The 14,428-nt window shown below is 36.6% G+C and overlaps 1 protein-coding gene across 4 annotated transcripts in view; it reads right to left on the reverse strand.

Annotated features, from left to right (window-relative positions):
- Nucleotides 1–14,428, reverse strand: part of LIX1 (limb and CNS expressed 1) — a 71,274-nt gene that overhangs the window by 52,969 nt on the left and 3,877 nt on the right. For 2 of the 4 annotated variants that reach the window (XM_057307246.1, XM_048220958.2), the window contains exons 2-3: nucleotides 11,103–11,150; nucleotides 9,217–9,362 (exon numbers count right to left, since the gene is read on the reverse strand). In XM_057307246.1, the coding sequence (XP_057163229.1) occupies nucleotides 9,217–9,298 (82 nt within the window). In that variant the 5' untranslated portion in view covers nucleotides 9,299–9,362; nucleotides 11,103–11,150. Of the gene's footprint in view, nucleotides 1–9,216; nucleotides 9,417–11,102; nucleotides 11,151–13,127; nucleotides 13,180–14,428 lie in introns of those variants that run through there. The other 2 variants (XM_057307245.1, XR_008957543.1) reach the window with 2 other exon arrangements.

The raw sequence follows: 14,428 nt of genomic DNA on the forward strand, positions 1-14,428 counted from the left end.
TTAAAACCTAAAAATTTAAGGCACAATAATTAAATCAATGCAGGGAGGGAAATAAATGAATATGGGCTGAAAAGTTCAGGAAAAATCTACCCTGGAGGAAGGCCTAAGCTGAGCCACTTCAGAAGAATGAGATCTAGACCATGATGAGAGAAAAGTTGCCTTGACAAAGAGAGTAAGAAAACTAATAATAATGCCTCAGCCAAGGAATTGTGTAAGGGGGCATAGGAAAGGATGAGGGGACTTAGCTTCTTCTAATAATTGGAAATCAAGCCTACTGTCCTAGTGCCCTAGTGTTACCTGAGTGGGTAAGAATGGCAGGACCACAAAGTCCCTTGCCCTTGGTCTTCACCTAAGGTGCTGTTCTGCTGTGGTGAGAGGGAGCACCCAGGCACTTGGAGAGAACGCATGGCTGCTCTTGTAGATCTGGGTGACCCCAATGAGAAAGTTTCTGGGAGGAGTTTGGGCATAAAAATCTATGAGAAGTAGGTAGGGGATGAGACAAGCAAGAGAAGATTCATTTTGTAGCCTGGAAGGAGCACAAAGCCCCTTCAGACAAGATCATCAATAACTGGACACTCAGAGGGCTTTTATCCTACAAATTCAGAGCTTGTCATTTTCATGGATTGGATGCGATAAAGATGCCAATAGGGACACATGATTTAGGTTTGCATATGGGCATTCTAAGATGTATAGAATGTAAATGTCCCATGGATCATAGAGTATGTTATAGAAGAGTCCTCAAGTACAGTTACTGGTTCAAACACAGTAACATGCACTGCATCTTGTCTCTCTGCCTTTTATCAACCAGAAAGCAATTTACTCAGTAGTTAAAAGCAAGGAATCTGGAGCCAGAATACCCGGGTTTGAATCCCGTCTGTACCATTGTAAGATACCTACCTAACTGCTCCAGTTCTACCTGTAAAATGCGCTACTTCCTACACAGAGTTTCTGTAAGGCTTAAACGGAAAATGCTCAGAATAGAGCTTCACACATAGTAAGCATGAGAGTGTTAGCTATTATTTGTGGTTAAAGAAGGTGAAGGAAGAAAGGAAATGGCATGATTATATGCTTGCATACTGCGTCTTTGAAACTGACTGTTCCTGGATTGGAAACCTATCATTTAACATTCTAAAACAGTCTGCACATCTGAAAATCCTCTAGTTGTACACATTGTGCTATTTACTCCCAAAATATGTAAAGAGTTCAGAGGTGGAAAAGAGAAGGCTCTTTGGATATTATTCAAAAGTCAAAGCTTCATAATAGCCAGAAAATAAATGGATTAAATGCTACATCTCAAAATCTGGAAATAGGGATGTTTGTCCAAATTATTCACTTTCTAATGGATGCTAAAGGCAATAGAACTGCTCTTAGCAGAAACAATGAGAGGAGCTAACTTTTATTTAAAATTAATGTTTAACGACTGCTTATGCTTCAGGAAAATAGAAACATTATAGTTCATTGCCCAGTTCAATTACTTAATGTGAGATAAGTCCTGCATGAGAGACAGTCATTTGTTAGCAAAAAGGGCTCTTAAAAGTATGTCATAAATTCATCAGAAAAAAAGAACCACTTTCTTTTTGCCTTGTAGAGAAAAAATTCTAGCTGGGTAAAATACCTCTTGCCAAAACAGTTAAAGACAAATTGGAAAGGCTACCATTTAAGGATAAATCATTAAAGGGATTTCAAGATGATTAACATATTTTCAAACTGAATCTCTGCCTCCAAACAGATGGATTTATGTTATGCAATATTTTAATATAATCTTTAAATTAGCCTTAGTAGGTGATATTTTAAAATAAACTTAATTAGTATTTTCTATTCCAGCAATTTGATCATGTACAACTTATTCTTGCCAAATGTGATCTCCTAGTTTTTTTGCTTTTGTTTTTGTTTTTTTTTTGAGGAAAAATAGAAAAAGACCCTCAAATACTTCAAGGGGCAAGCTCAAGGTGGGATGCCACTTTATGATTCGTGCCAAATGGGTTGCAAAATGTGGTATCTTTGGGTCTTGTGGTTGACTTGGTAAACTCCAGGACACTGACCAAAAGACCTAGCTGCCTAATCATTTATAACCATCTTCAGGCCCTGTGAGGTTTTGATCAGGCTAATGGAATCTTGCTGACACAGCTTGTGTGTCAGGTCAGGTACAACTTATAGGAATCTTGGGCCCCTTTTTCTTATGTGTAGATACTCTTTCAAAGATAGCTACAGCTACACTGCAGGACTGAGACAGCTTGGAATGTTACTTTGTCCCTAGGAGAGGAACTTTCTTTTAGTATAAATGTTCCAGAGTACGGCACCTAGCTCTTTCAGCAGCTGAAAAGCTGGTTGTGTTTCTCCTTTTGTTTGCCTTTTCTTTTCTTCTGCCCTAGTCCCATGCATTTCCCTGAATACTTTTCTTGAGGGAATTATGACCCTTTGGGTTGTTTTACAAAGTCAACCTTTTGGGAGATTGTCCAAAATGTGCAAAAAATATCTCATTCTTTTTGGTTTAATTTTCACCTTCAAAATTTAAAATAGCTGAACTGTAAATCATTTGGGGGGAAACTTAAGTGACATCTATTTTTTATATCTTTGGAAGTACTGGGTTATTTTTTTTAAGAAGGCAAAGGGGAGAGAATATGAAGGAGCAAGAAAGAATCACAAAGACAAATTAAAATAACATAAAAGATCATTAAGTATACCAGAATTGAACAGCATTAGCATGCCTGAGTTCCCATGTGTGGTTTATATATGCAGCATGGTCAGATGATGTCATCCAATCACAAAAGCTACATAAAATAAAAACCTGATGTAATCTATTTAACCAATCAGGAAGTACGTATCTTTCCCATGTTCCATCAGGCACTGACATTACACTGTATTTAGGAGACTTTGTAGGACTGTTGATTTTAGATAACTAATCAAAGATTAAAAAAAAAATAAAAGCAAACACTGGTTGTTTTGCCGACCAATTCTGTTTAGTTGAAATGGTCAATCTGTGCAAATGTGGCTTTAGGCATACAATGTATTCTCCCTAGGAATAAGTCATTATAAGAAAGCCCTTCACAACTCTGCAATAGCTATCTAACTAGGGTTTATGTACAAGTTCAAGGATAGATAGAGTTTTGCCCTAAAGAGCATGGTGCACGGTCTTTGGTGACTCACAGTTGAGGTTAGACCGTGAAAAGCTGGCAATCTAAATTACTGTGCCAATGTGGTGTATGGAATGATTTAGGGTGCTCTACCATGATCAACCCAAGACAGTGCTCTGGGGAAGCTGTCTGAGGTGGCTGTGCTTGTTTCCAGAGCCCCTTCTTCCTCCATCCTTTCATCTGGCTTTCAGTTTAACCTTGCATGCAATTAAGCTGTGATTAAGGTTTCAGTGGATCATGTTTATGAAGGTACAGTTTATTTTATAATAAAGGAGAACACCTGACAATAGGAAAAATCTTTCTCCCTTTTGAGAGGGAGAAAACCAACTAATCAGCAACGAAAAAATGTCTTGTGCACCTGCTAGCAGCCTGACCCTGTGGGAGGGCACATGGAAGTGCAAGATATGGCTTTGCCCTCCTGGGACTTCCAACTTAGGTGTGGACAAAAACATGCCAGCAAAGCTATAACTCATAATGCACAAGAGAAATGTAAACTACATAGTATAGGCCATGAGCGCCAAAAGAGTGGTGACTAAATGAAAGGTTCCCACAGCTGCCTAAGGGGATGAGATCAAAATAGGGATCAATTGATTATCATCGCAGTAGGGGGGAAAAAAAAGCAAAACCATAATTCAGATAGCATTTCATGGACACCAGAAAAAGAATATAGAGAACTACAGGGAGTGTAATAATTGACTATTTTGTCGATATTAAACTTTCAATAAGAATCTTTTCTTTTTCTTTTTCTTTTAAAATAAGATTGTTTACCTTGACAGTCTAAACTTACATGAGCATTTGAACACGGAGAAAAAGAAGTAAGAGCCTTTGGGGTTAAAACTTCAATATGAAATGTATTAAATACAGAAGATTCTTTTATGAAAGGCTTCTAAAGTTGTCTTACATTTCTTAAATCAATCTGTAGCACATAATCAGTAAAACCGTATCATTTAAACAGAAAAATCATGACTTAGAAACTCACCCTTGTGCAGCTGTATCCTATTATGGCTGTAACTTAACACATGAGTTTCAGAAGTTGTTAAAGTTGAGATCAGGCTAACAAATCTTAACTGTTATAAAAAAAGCCTACAGTGAGATGAGACAGCAGACTATGAAGGAGGACTAGATTTGATCACAGGTTGAATGTCGATCATAGTTTGATTTGTTAAATCTTACTTATATATTAAAAAAGAAATGTATTAGGACAGATGGCCATTAAGTGATCAAGAGGCCACGTATTATTATTTTTTTTCCATTTTGAAAAATTTTCCTCTGGGGCTGAGACTTTCAGTATTTAAATCTACCAAATGTATATATACTGAAAAAAGGATTAGAGAACAGTGCTTATGCCACTAATAGCTGAACCAAAATCTGCATTTGTCTCAGTATAATTAAAATAAAACTAGTTGTATCCTATAATAAAGTAAAACTAGCATTTGAATAGGCTTCAGTACAATGGATGTTCACAGTTTAGATGCTAAAATTATCAGAAGTCAAATTATTGTAATTAAGATGCAGTTGTTAATCCAAAATAAGCTAGTGAGTGGTGGAGGTTTTTTTTTTTTTTTTCCTTAACCATATTCCTTTAGGCACATTTTATGTGGTGGAATGCAATGCAATATGTGTAGAGATTTTACTGCACAAGTACCTTCATCCCTCACATCCTACTCCATTCCTTTCTGTGAAATGCGAAAACCATAAATGTATCATCAAATTTATAGATTTCAGATAACTACACTAAAAAGCATGGGATGGAGAAAATACTTCACTCTTGAGGATTTTTGCTCTCTTGGGTTGCATACAGCCAGATTCATGATTACTAAGATGTTTTTAATAGCTCTATAGTCTAGTCCAATTTTTCCAAAGGGTAAAAATGTACTTTTCGAAGTATTCACCTATCTGATATAAATAAAACTTTTCATGCAGAAAAATGTTTCCTAAATGGAAGTTAATGCACCTCAAATATGTGAGAAATTTGTTTCTAATTGTGCAATATTTAGTAAAGGTTTCTTCTCACTTTTTCATTATGAAATTTGGGAAAACATATTAATGAAATCTAACATCACTTTATCAGTCAATGCTGGAAACCAAGAGATTCTCAAGGCTTCAATGACAACAAAGATCATTTTTTAATAATCATTTTAACAAAGTTTGCCTTGATCTTGGCTTTGTTAGTCAAAGTGATTTCTCACTACAAGCAGGTTTACATTTGCAAATTTTGCATCTTGTGTGAAGGGGCAAGAGGGCAAGAGGATTTCTGCTTTTGAAAAAGCTGCAATTGTTCCTTAGTATCAGGAAGTGTACCTCCAACACATGTCAATACAGTATTTTTCCCAATGCAACATTAAGGTCATAAACTTGTAGAAATAATCTAACATCACTGTTAACTCCAGTGGCTCCCTGTTGCCTGTACTTCTGTGTGATCCCACCTGTCTTTATAGCCTTGTCTCCACCTTCCCAAATGCACTGTTTTTGTATTGGCTGATATGTCTTTGGACAAGCTCTTCTTTCTCCTCAAAAATGCCCTTCCCCTCCAACTCTCCTGTCACATTCTTGTTCAGATATGCCTATTTAATGGGTTCCCTCCATTTTCCCAGAAGAGCTCATTTCAATGCCCCTCTCTCCCCCCCATTTTCCCTTGACAGCACAAATCACAAGGTAATGTAACACTTCTGAGACGCAATGTCCTATAGTGGCTAAAGGTGAGGAGTTGGAATATAGCATTTGAATTCTGGCTCTATCACTCATTAACCGTGTGACCTTGGGCAAGCCACTTCCAGAAGACTCGGTTCCCTTACCTACAAAACCTACATTACTGGTTTGTTGTGAATAAATGTTCCTAACATAGTGCCTGTCATCACATGATGAGGACTTGATATCCTAGCATTACTGTGAATGGATAAAGAGCAAGCCCAAAGATGGCAGAGAAGCATATTATACTCTTGTTAGGTAAAGAGTTAATACTCAGAGTAGAATCTGAAAGTGCAGCCATCTTGAAATCATGTGGATTTCCTTTGAGAAAGCACATGAGGAACTGTCAAGCAGTGGCAAGGAAATAGTAAGCTCGTACCCACACTTTCTAAATAGCTGACAAGGGATGCTTTTAGGATAGCTCATCTTTGGTTGTGACACATGACAAATGAAAAGAAACTGGATGTTGAACAAAGCCAGGAATGGAAGGCAACACGGAGATATGCCTTAATTTCCCTGCAAAGAGATTCTGTTTGGTGGTTTGGAGACTCCTAGCACTATTTGTTACAAATTTGAGACATTTAAGGCAGTGGAGAACAGTCCAGTGTCAGCTTAGACAATAAATTTCAAATTGAGAGCCCACCTTATTTAAAATATCTTTCCATTATTTTTCATTTGAAATGCGAAGTAGTTCTGGAAAAGAGCAAAAATTTTTACGGAATTCACTTCCTCCTAGGAAAGAAAAAAACAAAAGCGCAACTATTGCCAGATGAACACCTTGTCTCAAACAAATGAGAGATTTAATGCATTGCAAAATGCCACTTGGAGGGCCTTCTTGGCTGAGAAAAGCATCCAAATAATATGTCCTTAAATGAATGTAACTATCCCCATGTGTATCGGTCTCAGACCAGAAAACTCTCTGGGTGCTTTTCCTGACCAGCTTGAAGAGAAAATTCAATTTACAATTGCTTGTTTTTAAATAAATCAAAAGCTGTTGAAGGCAAAAAAAAAAAAAAAAAAAAAAAAAATCAAATGATCATTTACATCCCTTGTATTGTGCTTCCAAAGTATGAAGAGAGAAAAAACCTGCCCTTGCATTTATAGAAATTAAGAAAAACACTTTGAGAGAGAGAGAGAGAGACAGAGAGAGTGTTAATGCTCCTTTGTTCAACTGTGCTGGGTTTTAAAAATTCTTGGATTGGCTTTTCATCTTGCAGGCAAGCAAGGTAGCAATTTTTCTTAAGGATTTGGCAGTGATGTATTCAAATGCTTAGCTCTGTCCTTCTGGCAGGAAGAGACTGGACTGGGGTGGGGGACAAGGGGCCACGAGTAACTAGGAAGAGAGGAGGCTGCTCAGAACCTGCCATTCAGGGCTGATGGCAGCTTTTTACAAGATGTGTAAAAAATGAGTGTGGTGGCAGCAGCTTATGGGTGTGCCAAAGAAAATGAGTCCACGTGCTAAACTCTGGCACGTGCACGATAGGCTGCCAAGGCATGGCATAACCCCCAGGCAGACTTTTGATGTCCTGCCCCAGAAAGTGAATAAGCCTGTTCCCATTTATTCCATGAGGATGGTGAGTGGTTGGATGTTTCAATGTTATAAAAAGTGCTGGTACAGAAATTTGCTATTTGGCTTACTTTCATTTAGCCAATGTTCAGATTAGAAACACCTGAGTGGAGAGGATCAGCAGTTTAATACATCTATTAAGCCATGCAAGCAGTTGTAGAGTACAGCCCATTCCAGGGTAAGCAGGCAATGCTATCTGATCAAATTTAGGTCCTATGTTAATGAATGAAATATATGAAATGGGACACTTCTTTATCTTTCCATATAAAAGAGTTCCTGCAAAGGTCTGGATGACAAAACATAATGGATGCTTTATTTTAATCCCTTTTCTATTTTATTCTCTCTGCTAAACTGTAAACAATTCCTGGGGGTTAGTTAAGCTTAAAAAGTGGACCATATAATTTCAGATTAAACTTCTTAAATTTACAAGAAACTCAGAGAAAAATTGCTCCTCTATTTCTTTTTACTGCGTCCACTCTCTAAACCCTCAGCATAAGACCCCTGGTTCTATACAATTTATCCAAAGCTTTGAGCAGGTCAAGAGCCCTTTTACCCTTCACTAGTGAATTCAGTGCTATTGTAGGAGAAAGACATTCTTTCCTTCCCTTTTCACTTAAAGAAACACACCAATCCTGAATAGACTCCAGGATAGATTGGGGGAGGAGTGATTTTTATTTGTCTAGCATAGCTATTGACATATGCTTGAAGACAATATTTAAAAAGACAGAAAGAAAGAAGGAAGGAAGATAGGAAGGAAGAAAGGAAGGAAATAAAGCACTTTAATATGCCATTAAAGGGCACAATGGTAACAATTTAATTTCTAAGAAGAAAATTTTATAAAATAAAATGGCCTAACATTTTTTTCTTCACCACACATACGAGAAATATAAACTAAAAGGACATCTGGAAACTAACATTATTCAGCAATTGGAGAGCAAAAATCCAAAGCATTGATGTTTTGATGGAGACAAACATAACAAGATTCACAAAGAAAGCTGTAACTTATTGAAGAAAAAAAAATTCCATATGCATTTTACCTTTTGGGCAGTTCCATAGCAAAATTCTATTTCAGAAGCCCTTTGTAATATGAAACTCACTGTAGATAAGATACAACACGAAGATAGTCTGTTTTGCAGCAGCAGGAAATCAAATTGGTTCCAGAAACTAAGTTACATGACAAATGGTTTAATAGTATTGCTAGAATTGGAGAACTAAATTGAATTATTTTTCATAATCATTAAAAAAAGATTTTGAAATAACTTTGCCATAGCTGTTTAGATTTTTTTGGGGGGGTGAGATGATGCAGAGGTGGGAGGACTCTAATTTTATTGGCCTTTTAACTAAAATGTTTTAATTTGTTACCAAAATTTAAGAGCTCACTGGTGATTTTTGTTGTTTGTTTACAACAAAAATATTCAGACACAATATTTGATTTAACACAGTTAATATATGTTATTGAGGATTAAACAGGTTAACAAATATAGAAATTTATTATCATATTGAAGTTATTTTTAGTTTTAATCTCAGTAGCAATCAGCCTTGCTTTATTTAAAGAAGCATCTGGAAGAGTTCATTAAGTCCTAGGACAGTCTCGTATTTTAGAAAAGACATCCAAAGAGTTAGTAAGTGTATCAGTGACAAAATAACCCAGCGACTAATACCCGTAGGTGAAATGAAATCATTTTCCTGACTGAAGTCAGGAACACGTTAAATATCACTTAGACCATAGCACACGACTACAGAGATTTAGGAGAAATCATACTTAAATAGGATGTGACTAGACGTTTAAGACTATTTTCAGAAAACTTTTTCCCCTTCAGTACTTACAGTCTTTGAAGACTAGAGCCGGGTCTCTGTGAGGCAAGACTTGGGCAATGATGTGTCTCAGGGATTCCAAGGTTCTGTCCATCTTGGGTCTGCCTGTGTGAGCCTGCTGCACAGTGTCCTCATGCCTGAATTCTTGCAGTCCTGGACTGAATTTGTGCAGCTCATTGATGCACAGGATTACCAAAGAATCCCTTTTAACATCTGCCAATCAGACATTTCCCAGAATCTAAAGACCCCTCAGGGGGCCCTCCTCCCAGGCTCACTTATCTTTGTTGTATGCTGAGCTAATTAGCTCTAAAGGCTGGCTGACAGGCCGGTTCCCATTGCTTCCTTCTGTTAAACACACCCACCTACAGGCTAGCTGGGGAAGCTCGCTAATCATGGGACCAGCTTTCCTCTCCAACCAGATTTTGCCTGAATGGTGTACAGCTTTCTGACTTGGGTATTTCTTTTGGTCCTCCATCTTCAGATATGCTCTCTCCAGTATAAAATAAAGAAGGCTATTTCTCAAGGAAATTACTTTAGTAACAAAGGAATTTCCAGAGCAGGATTTCCAGTTAAGAATTAGTACAATCTAAATTCTTCTTTGGTAAAGAAGAAAGATTATGGATATCGCCAGGGACCAGATTATGCTTTCTATTTGAATTCAGGAGCATCTTTTTGGGAACCAAGTTTAAATTTTATTCCCCTCATCCAATTATAGTAACTTCTGATGGGTAGTGGCAAGTAAAACCAAGTGCACTGTCTTTTGACTTGCCTGGGAATGTTTGTTTTCCTATTTATCCTTCAAGGCAATCATTCCCAGGATTGACTTTAGTGAAATCTGATATACTCACTTCCTTTCAGCTCATGGTAACTCTTTCTCTTAAAATTTTCAGGAGAAGCAAAATATATTTTTCAAAAGACTACAGTTACTAAAATATCTTAATAGATTTTAATATGTCTCTATTTTCCATACCACTTACAACAAGTTTAAATAGTTTCCCAAAGGAGACATAAATATAAGTCATAGGATTCTATTGCAGTAATTACGATTTATACCAGATATAAAAGAACTGATTTTAATGGCTGTAACCTATGTTAGTTATTGAAGACTTGTTGAGGACTACTCTACTTTTACTTAAATATTTTTCCAGAGTGGGCACAAGACAGTGCTCTTCAATGTTCTTTCCAATTTTCAGATTCCATAATTATGTTGTATTATATGATTAACTGAAAACAGTTCTTTAAAGACAATATAAAAGTAAAAGGTTTGCATGTGATAAGCTTCTTCAGCTAGTTGGTAGAAGGGTGGGCTTAATAAAAAAAAAAACAGAAGAAATGGGGCTGTAATAATCATTCTTATCATAATGACTATTACTTAGTAAATGCCCACAGGGAGTACATGTTACACACAACAGAGACATGGGCTGCCCCATTGTGCAAAGATACTATTAAAAAAAGAACTTGAAAGAAGTAGCACTTCGTTAAGACACTTACTTAGGGTCCTAAAGTGTACTTTACATGGGCTGAGCCAAATAAGAAATATCAGTATCCTTGCCATTCATGAGTTTATAATTTAAAAGAGAAACTAGATGGTTTGAAGACAAAAAGCCTATTATTATGCAGTGATTGGACACAACGTACTTTCAGTACTGAATGCAAGTACTTTCAGTGTGATACTAAATTGGAAACCAGGATATTTAAGGTTCCCATTACAGAAAAACAGGAATTCTCAAATGAATGAGACTGATAATAAAAAAATTGGTTGATGCTCAGATTTCAATCAATAAATGGACTTTTTATGGGCATAAATTTAATTCTAGCAGTACATAAAAATATTTTAGCTGTGTTGTGTGGTGGAAAGAACACTGAATTTTATATTAGTAAGATCTAATTTTTGTTACCTGTATAACTTTGAAGAAGTCACTCATCTCTGGGCTCAGAGTTCTGATCTAGAAAATCAGGGGGTTGAGTTAGATGCTTTCTTTCAGATCTAACATCTATGATTCTGTGGCTATATTACAAATGACCACGAATATTATCACACATTTTCTAGCCTTTTGAAAAGTCATACACTTATTTCCCAAAAGCTGGACTGGTCTTCAAATAGATAACTTCTAATTCCACAGTAAACCTCATATCCTTTCAACAATATGAGAGACACAATAGGGTGAATTAAAAGATACCAATGCTAAGAGTTTAAGAAAATTAATCTTCAACTTCCCCAAGATTTTTCTAAAGAAGGCAAACTCTAAGAGTCTGCTTAGAGAACCCCAAAACAGCTTTGCAAAGATAATTTTATAAAAATATCATGATCTTTACAGAGTTATATTTTAAGAAATGAAAAAAGAATTCTAGAAAGGGGACTGTACAACATTCCAATTGGATAGTATGGTTTCTTCTTTCGGATCAGGTCCAAAGCTTCAGCAGAAGTTTTCCAAATCTTCTGCTAAACATTTCTTCCCCTTGTCCACCCATAAAGACTTCTCACCCTAGAGTTCCGAAGTAAGACATAAAAAACGAACCCAGTGGTTTCTTTTCTCTGTCTTTGATGGAGAAAGTACCTGACGGAGATGGAAAAGCTTGAGAAACCCTAAGCAATATGTCTATTTCATACAGACTCTATGGTTCACATGCTAGATTTCACTGTCAACTTCAACCATATGTAGGCATATGCCAAAAGAAAAACTTAAGTATTAAAACAAGGGTAGATGACTACAGTGAAAACCAAAATGATGTCTTTACAAATCCTGTTAGAGTACTACTCAGAAGTCTGAGAAATGGCATCCAACCGACATATTTAGTATTCAAAACTTATTACCCAATGTAAGAGGAAGGCTCAGGGCAACAGCACACCTATGAAGCTCCCAGGGAGTACAGAACTCTGAGAATGTAAGAATCAAGGTGGTATATTTTGCACCATTTCATGCACAATGCAACAAAAAAGTCTATGGAAACAATAATTTTGCTGGCAAGGAAAAGAAAATTCATTCTTATCATTCCAGTAATGCTTGTTATTAAGCGGCTCATTACAGGCACAAAAAGGGTATGGAAGTAGAGGTCACCAATTGAAATAACATCCAGAATGTTAAAACACATAATAAATTCATCAAAAAATCATCTTTAGTTAAAAACAGAAAAAAACCTCCACTCTTTTCCTTGCCTCCCCACTTCAGGATCTGCTCTGTCCTGGAGGAGGCTGCGACAGGTAAGTGAGAATGGGCCTTTAGGTGAGGCTGTAGTGAAGAGGGTGAAATTCCAGACGTGCAGGCATGCAGACTCCACAAAGAAGAGGCCCGCAGTAACTGAGCCTGAGCCAAGTCATAACTACTCATCTCTAGGAATCAAGTGACTGAGGGACAGAGAAAACACTGACTGAAATTTAGGAAGATTATCTTCCCTGAAATAATTTCACTTACTTGCTAATGTTTTGATTTTTAAAAATTTACAATTTAAGATAAAGTAAATAAAATGAAAAAGAATTAAAGTCATGTAGTTAAATAGAGAAACTATATCCTTTACAAACACAATGGGAAACAGCTGATAGCAGCTCCTTCCAGATTCCAATGGGAGATGGGTGAAGGGAGCTGGAAGGGCCTAAGAGCTAGATTGCCAAAGAGGGTCAGGGCTGTGAGCAAGGCTGTTTCTAGGGGTATGTCAGAGGGTGAAGAAGGACAAGGCCAGGAAGAAACTGACTTTGCAGAGGTAATGACTAATGACTGTTTAGTGTCAGCTAAACAAAGCTGAAGAGACCAGTAGGAAGAATGAATGGCTGGTTAACATCAACTTTGTTAACTCTCAACTGGGAAAGGACCAATGAGATGTTTGAATCAAGGTATTTATAAGAAGGTCAGTTAGAAAGGCAACTTCAGACAAAATAAATTCAAAAGACACAAGTAACAAGATAACTTTATCTCAGACATTTTTACCTTGATATTTCACTGCATTTAGGAAATCATCAATAAGTACTAATCTGTTTAACTACAAGAACAATTAGAAAATTGATTAATATCCCATTTACAGGTTAAAAGAATGTACATCTCTTCATTTACATACAATATTACAAAAAATGCTTTCTTAAAATAATATCCTCCCCACCAGATAAAACCGCTAGTGAACTGCTCTTTATCCTTGTCAGGGCACTCAGAATCAACTCTTAACCAGAAAGCACAATGAGAGTACACCTGTTTATCTGAAACTTCTGTTACTATATATTATATTATATAGTATATTATGTTAATAAAAATATATATATATAAATATAAATACACGTATATATATTTGGGGGCCTGAATGAGCCCATGCCACCTTGACTGTTTTACGTAAGTAATTATGCAGCCCTCTCTTGGTATTTGGTTTTGGAAGAGAAGTAAAAATTGATTAAGAAATACTGCAGAGGCCAAAGATCTCACCAGAGATTTTACTAGTTGACAGGTTAAATTTTCAGGATAAACTCAGAAATATTTAAAGGTGAGAGAATTTGAATGTTTGTTTAAGATTGGAGATAATGATGTCAAGCCCTTGGATCATTAGATATGTGTTCTGTGAAAACTGAACTGATTATCTTAACTGTGGCTGGCTGACATCCAGCATAATATGTATTTTGAAAAGAATAGTTTAACATGTTTTGTTTTGGGAGTGAATTTTTTCAGTGGCCTTTGTAACAGTATTTTATTTCATATAAGGTTATCTAATTATTGGTTTCTCTCCCTCTCCTTGCATTTTCTCACAGGAACCATCCCCCTACGTCCCCTGCCCCCCTCCTCACCTTCTGTTGTCTGGGACAGTTTATTTTGCTGGGTGTTCGAGAAAAAAACTTTATACAAGTTGTGGCTATAAAGTCATCAGATTGATCCTAAAAGAGGTGTCTGAACTCCAGCTGAGTCTCTGAGCCTCTCCTCAAATGATAAGAGTTGAGGTCTTGTATAAAGGCAGGGCATGCTGGGGGATGAGACATGCGTTTACATAGGCTAAGTGAAGCTACCTTTTTTTTTTTTCTTTTGATAGTCATGTTTCTGGGGTATGAATTATTTAGAATGTTTAAATCTTTGCGACAGTAATGAGCAATGTAAAATGAAAACTTAGACTATGAAAAAAAATTAATATTAGATTAAAACAAACCCAGGAAGAATGTTTATTGGTTGTAAATAAATGACTTAAACCTGAGATTAGTTGATGGATACGTTAGGTTCAAGCAAGCCAGTAATTTCATAGCTCCATATATTTTAGA

The sequence above is a fragment of the Ursus arctos genome, unplaced genomic scaffold (assembly GCF_023065955.2).
Source record: "Ursus arctos isolate Adak ecotype North America unplaced genomic scaffold, UrsArc2.0 scaffold_5, whole genome shotgun sequence".
Classification (NCBI taxonomy): domain Eukaryota; kingdom Metazoa; phylum Chordata; class Mammalia; order Carnivora; family Ursidae; genus Ursus; species Ursus arctos.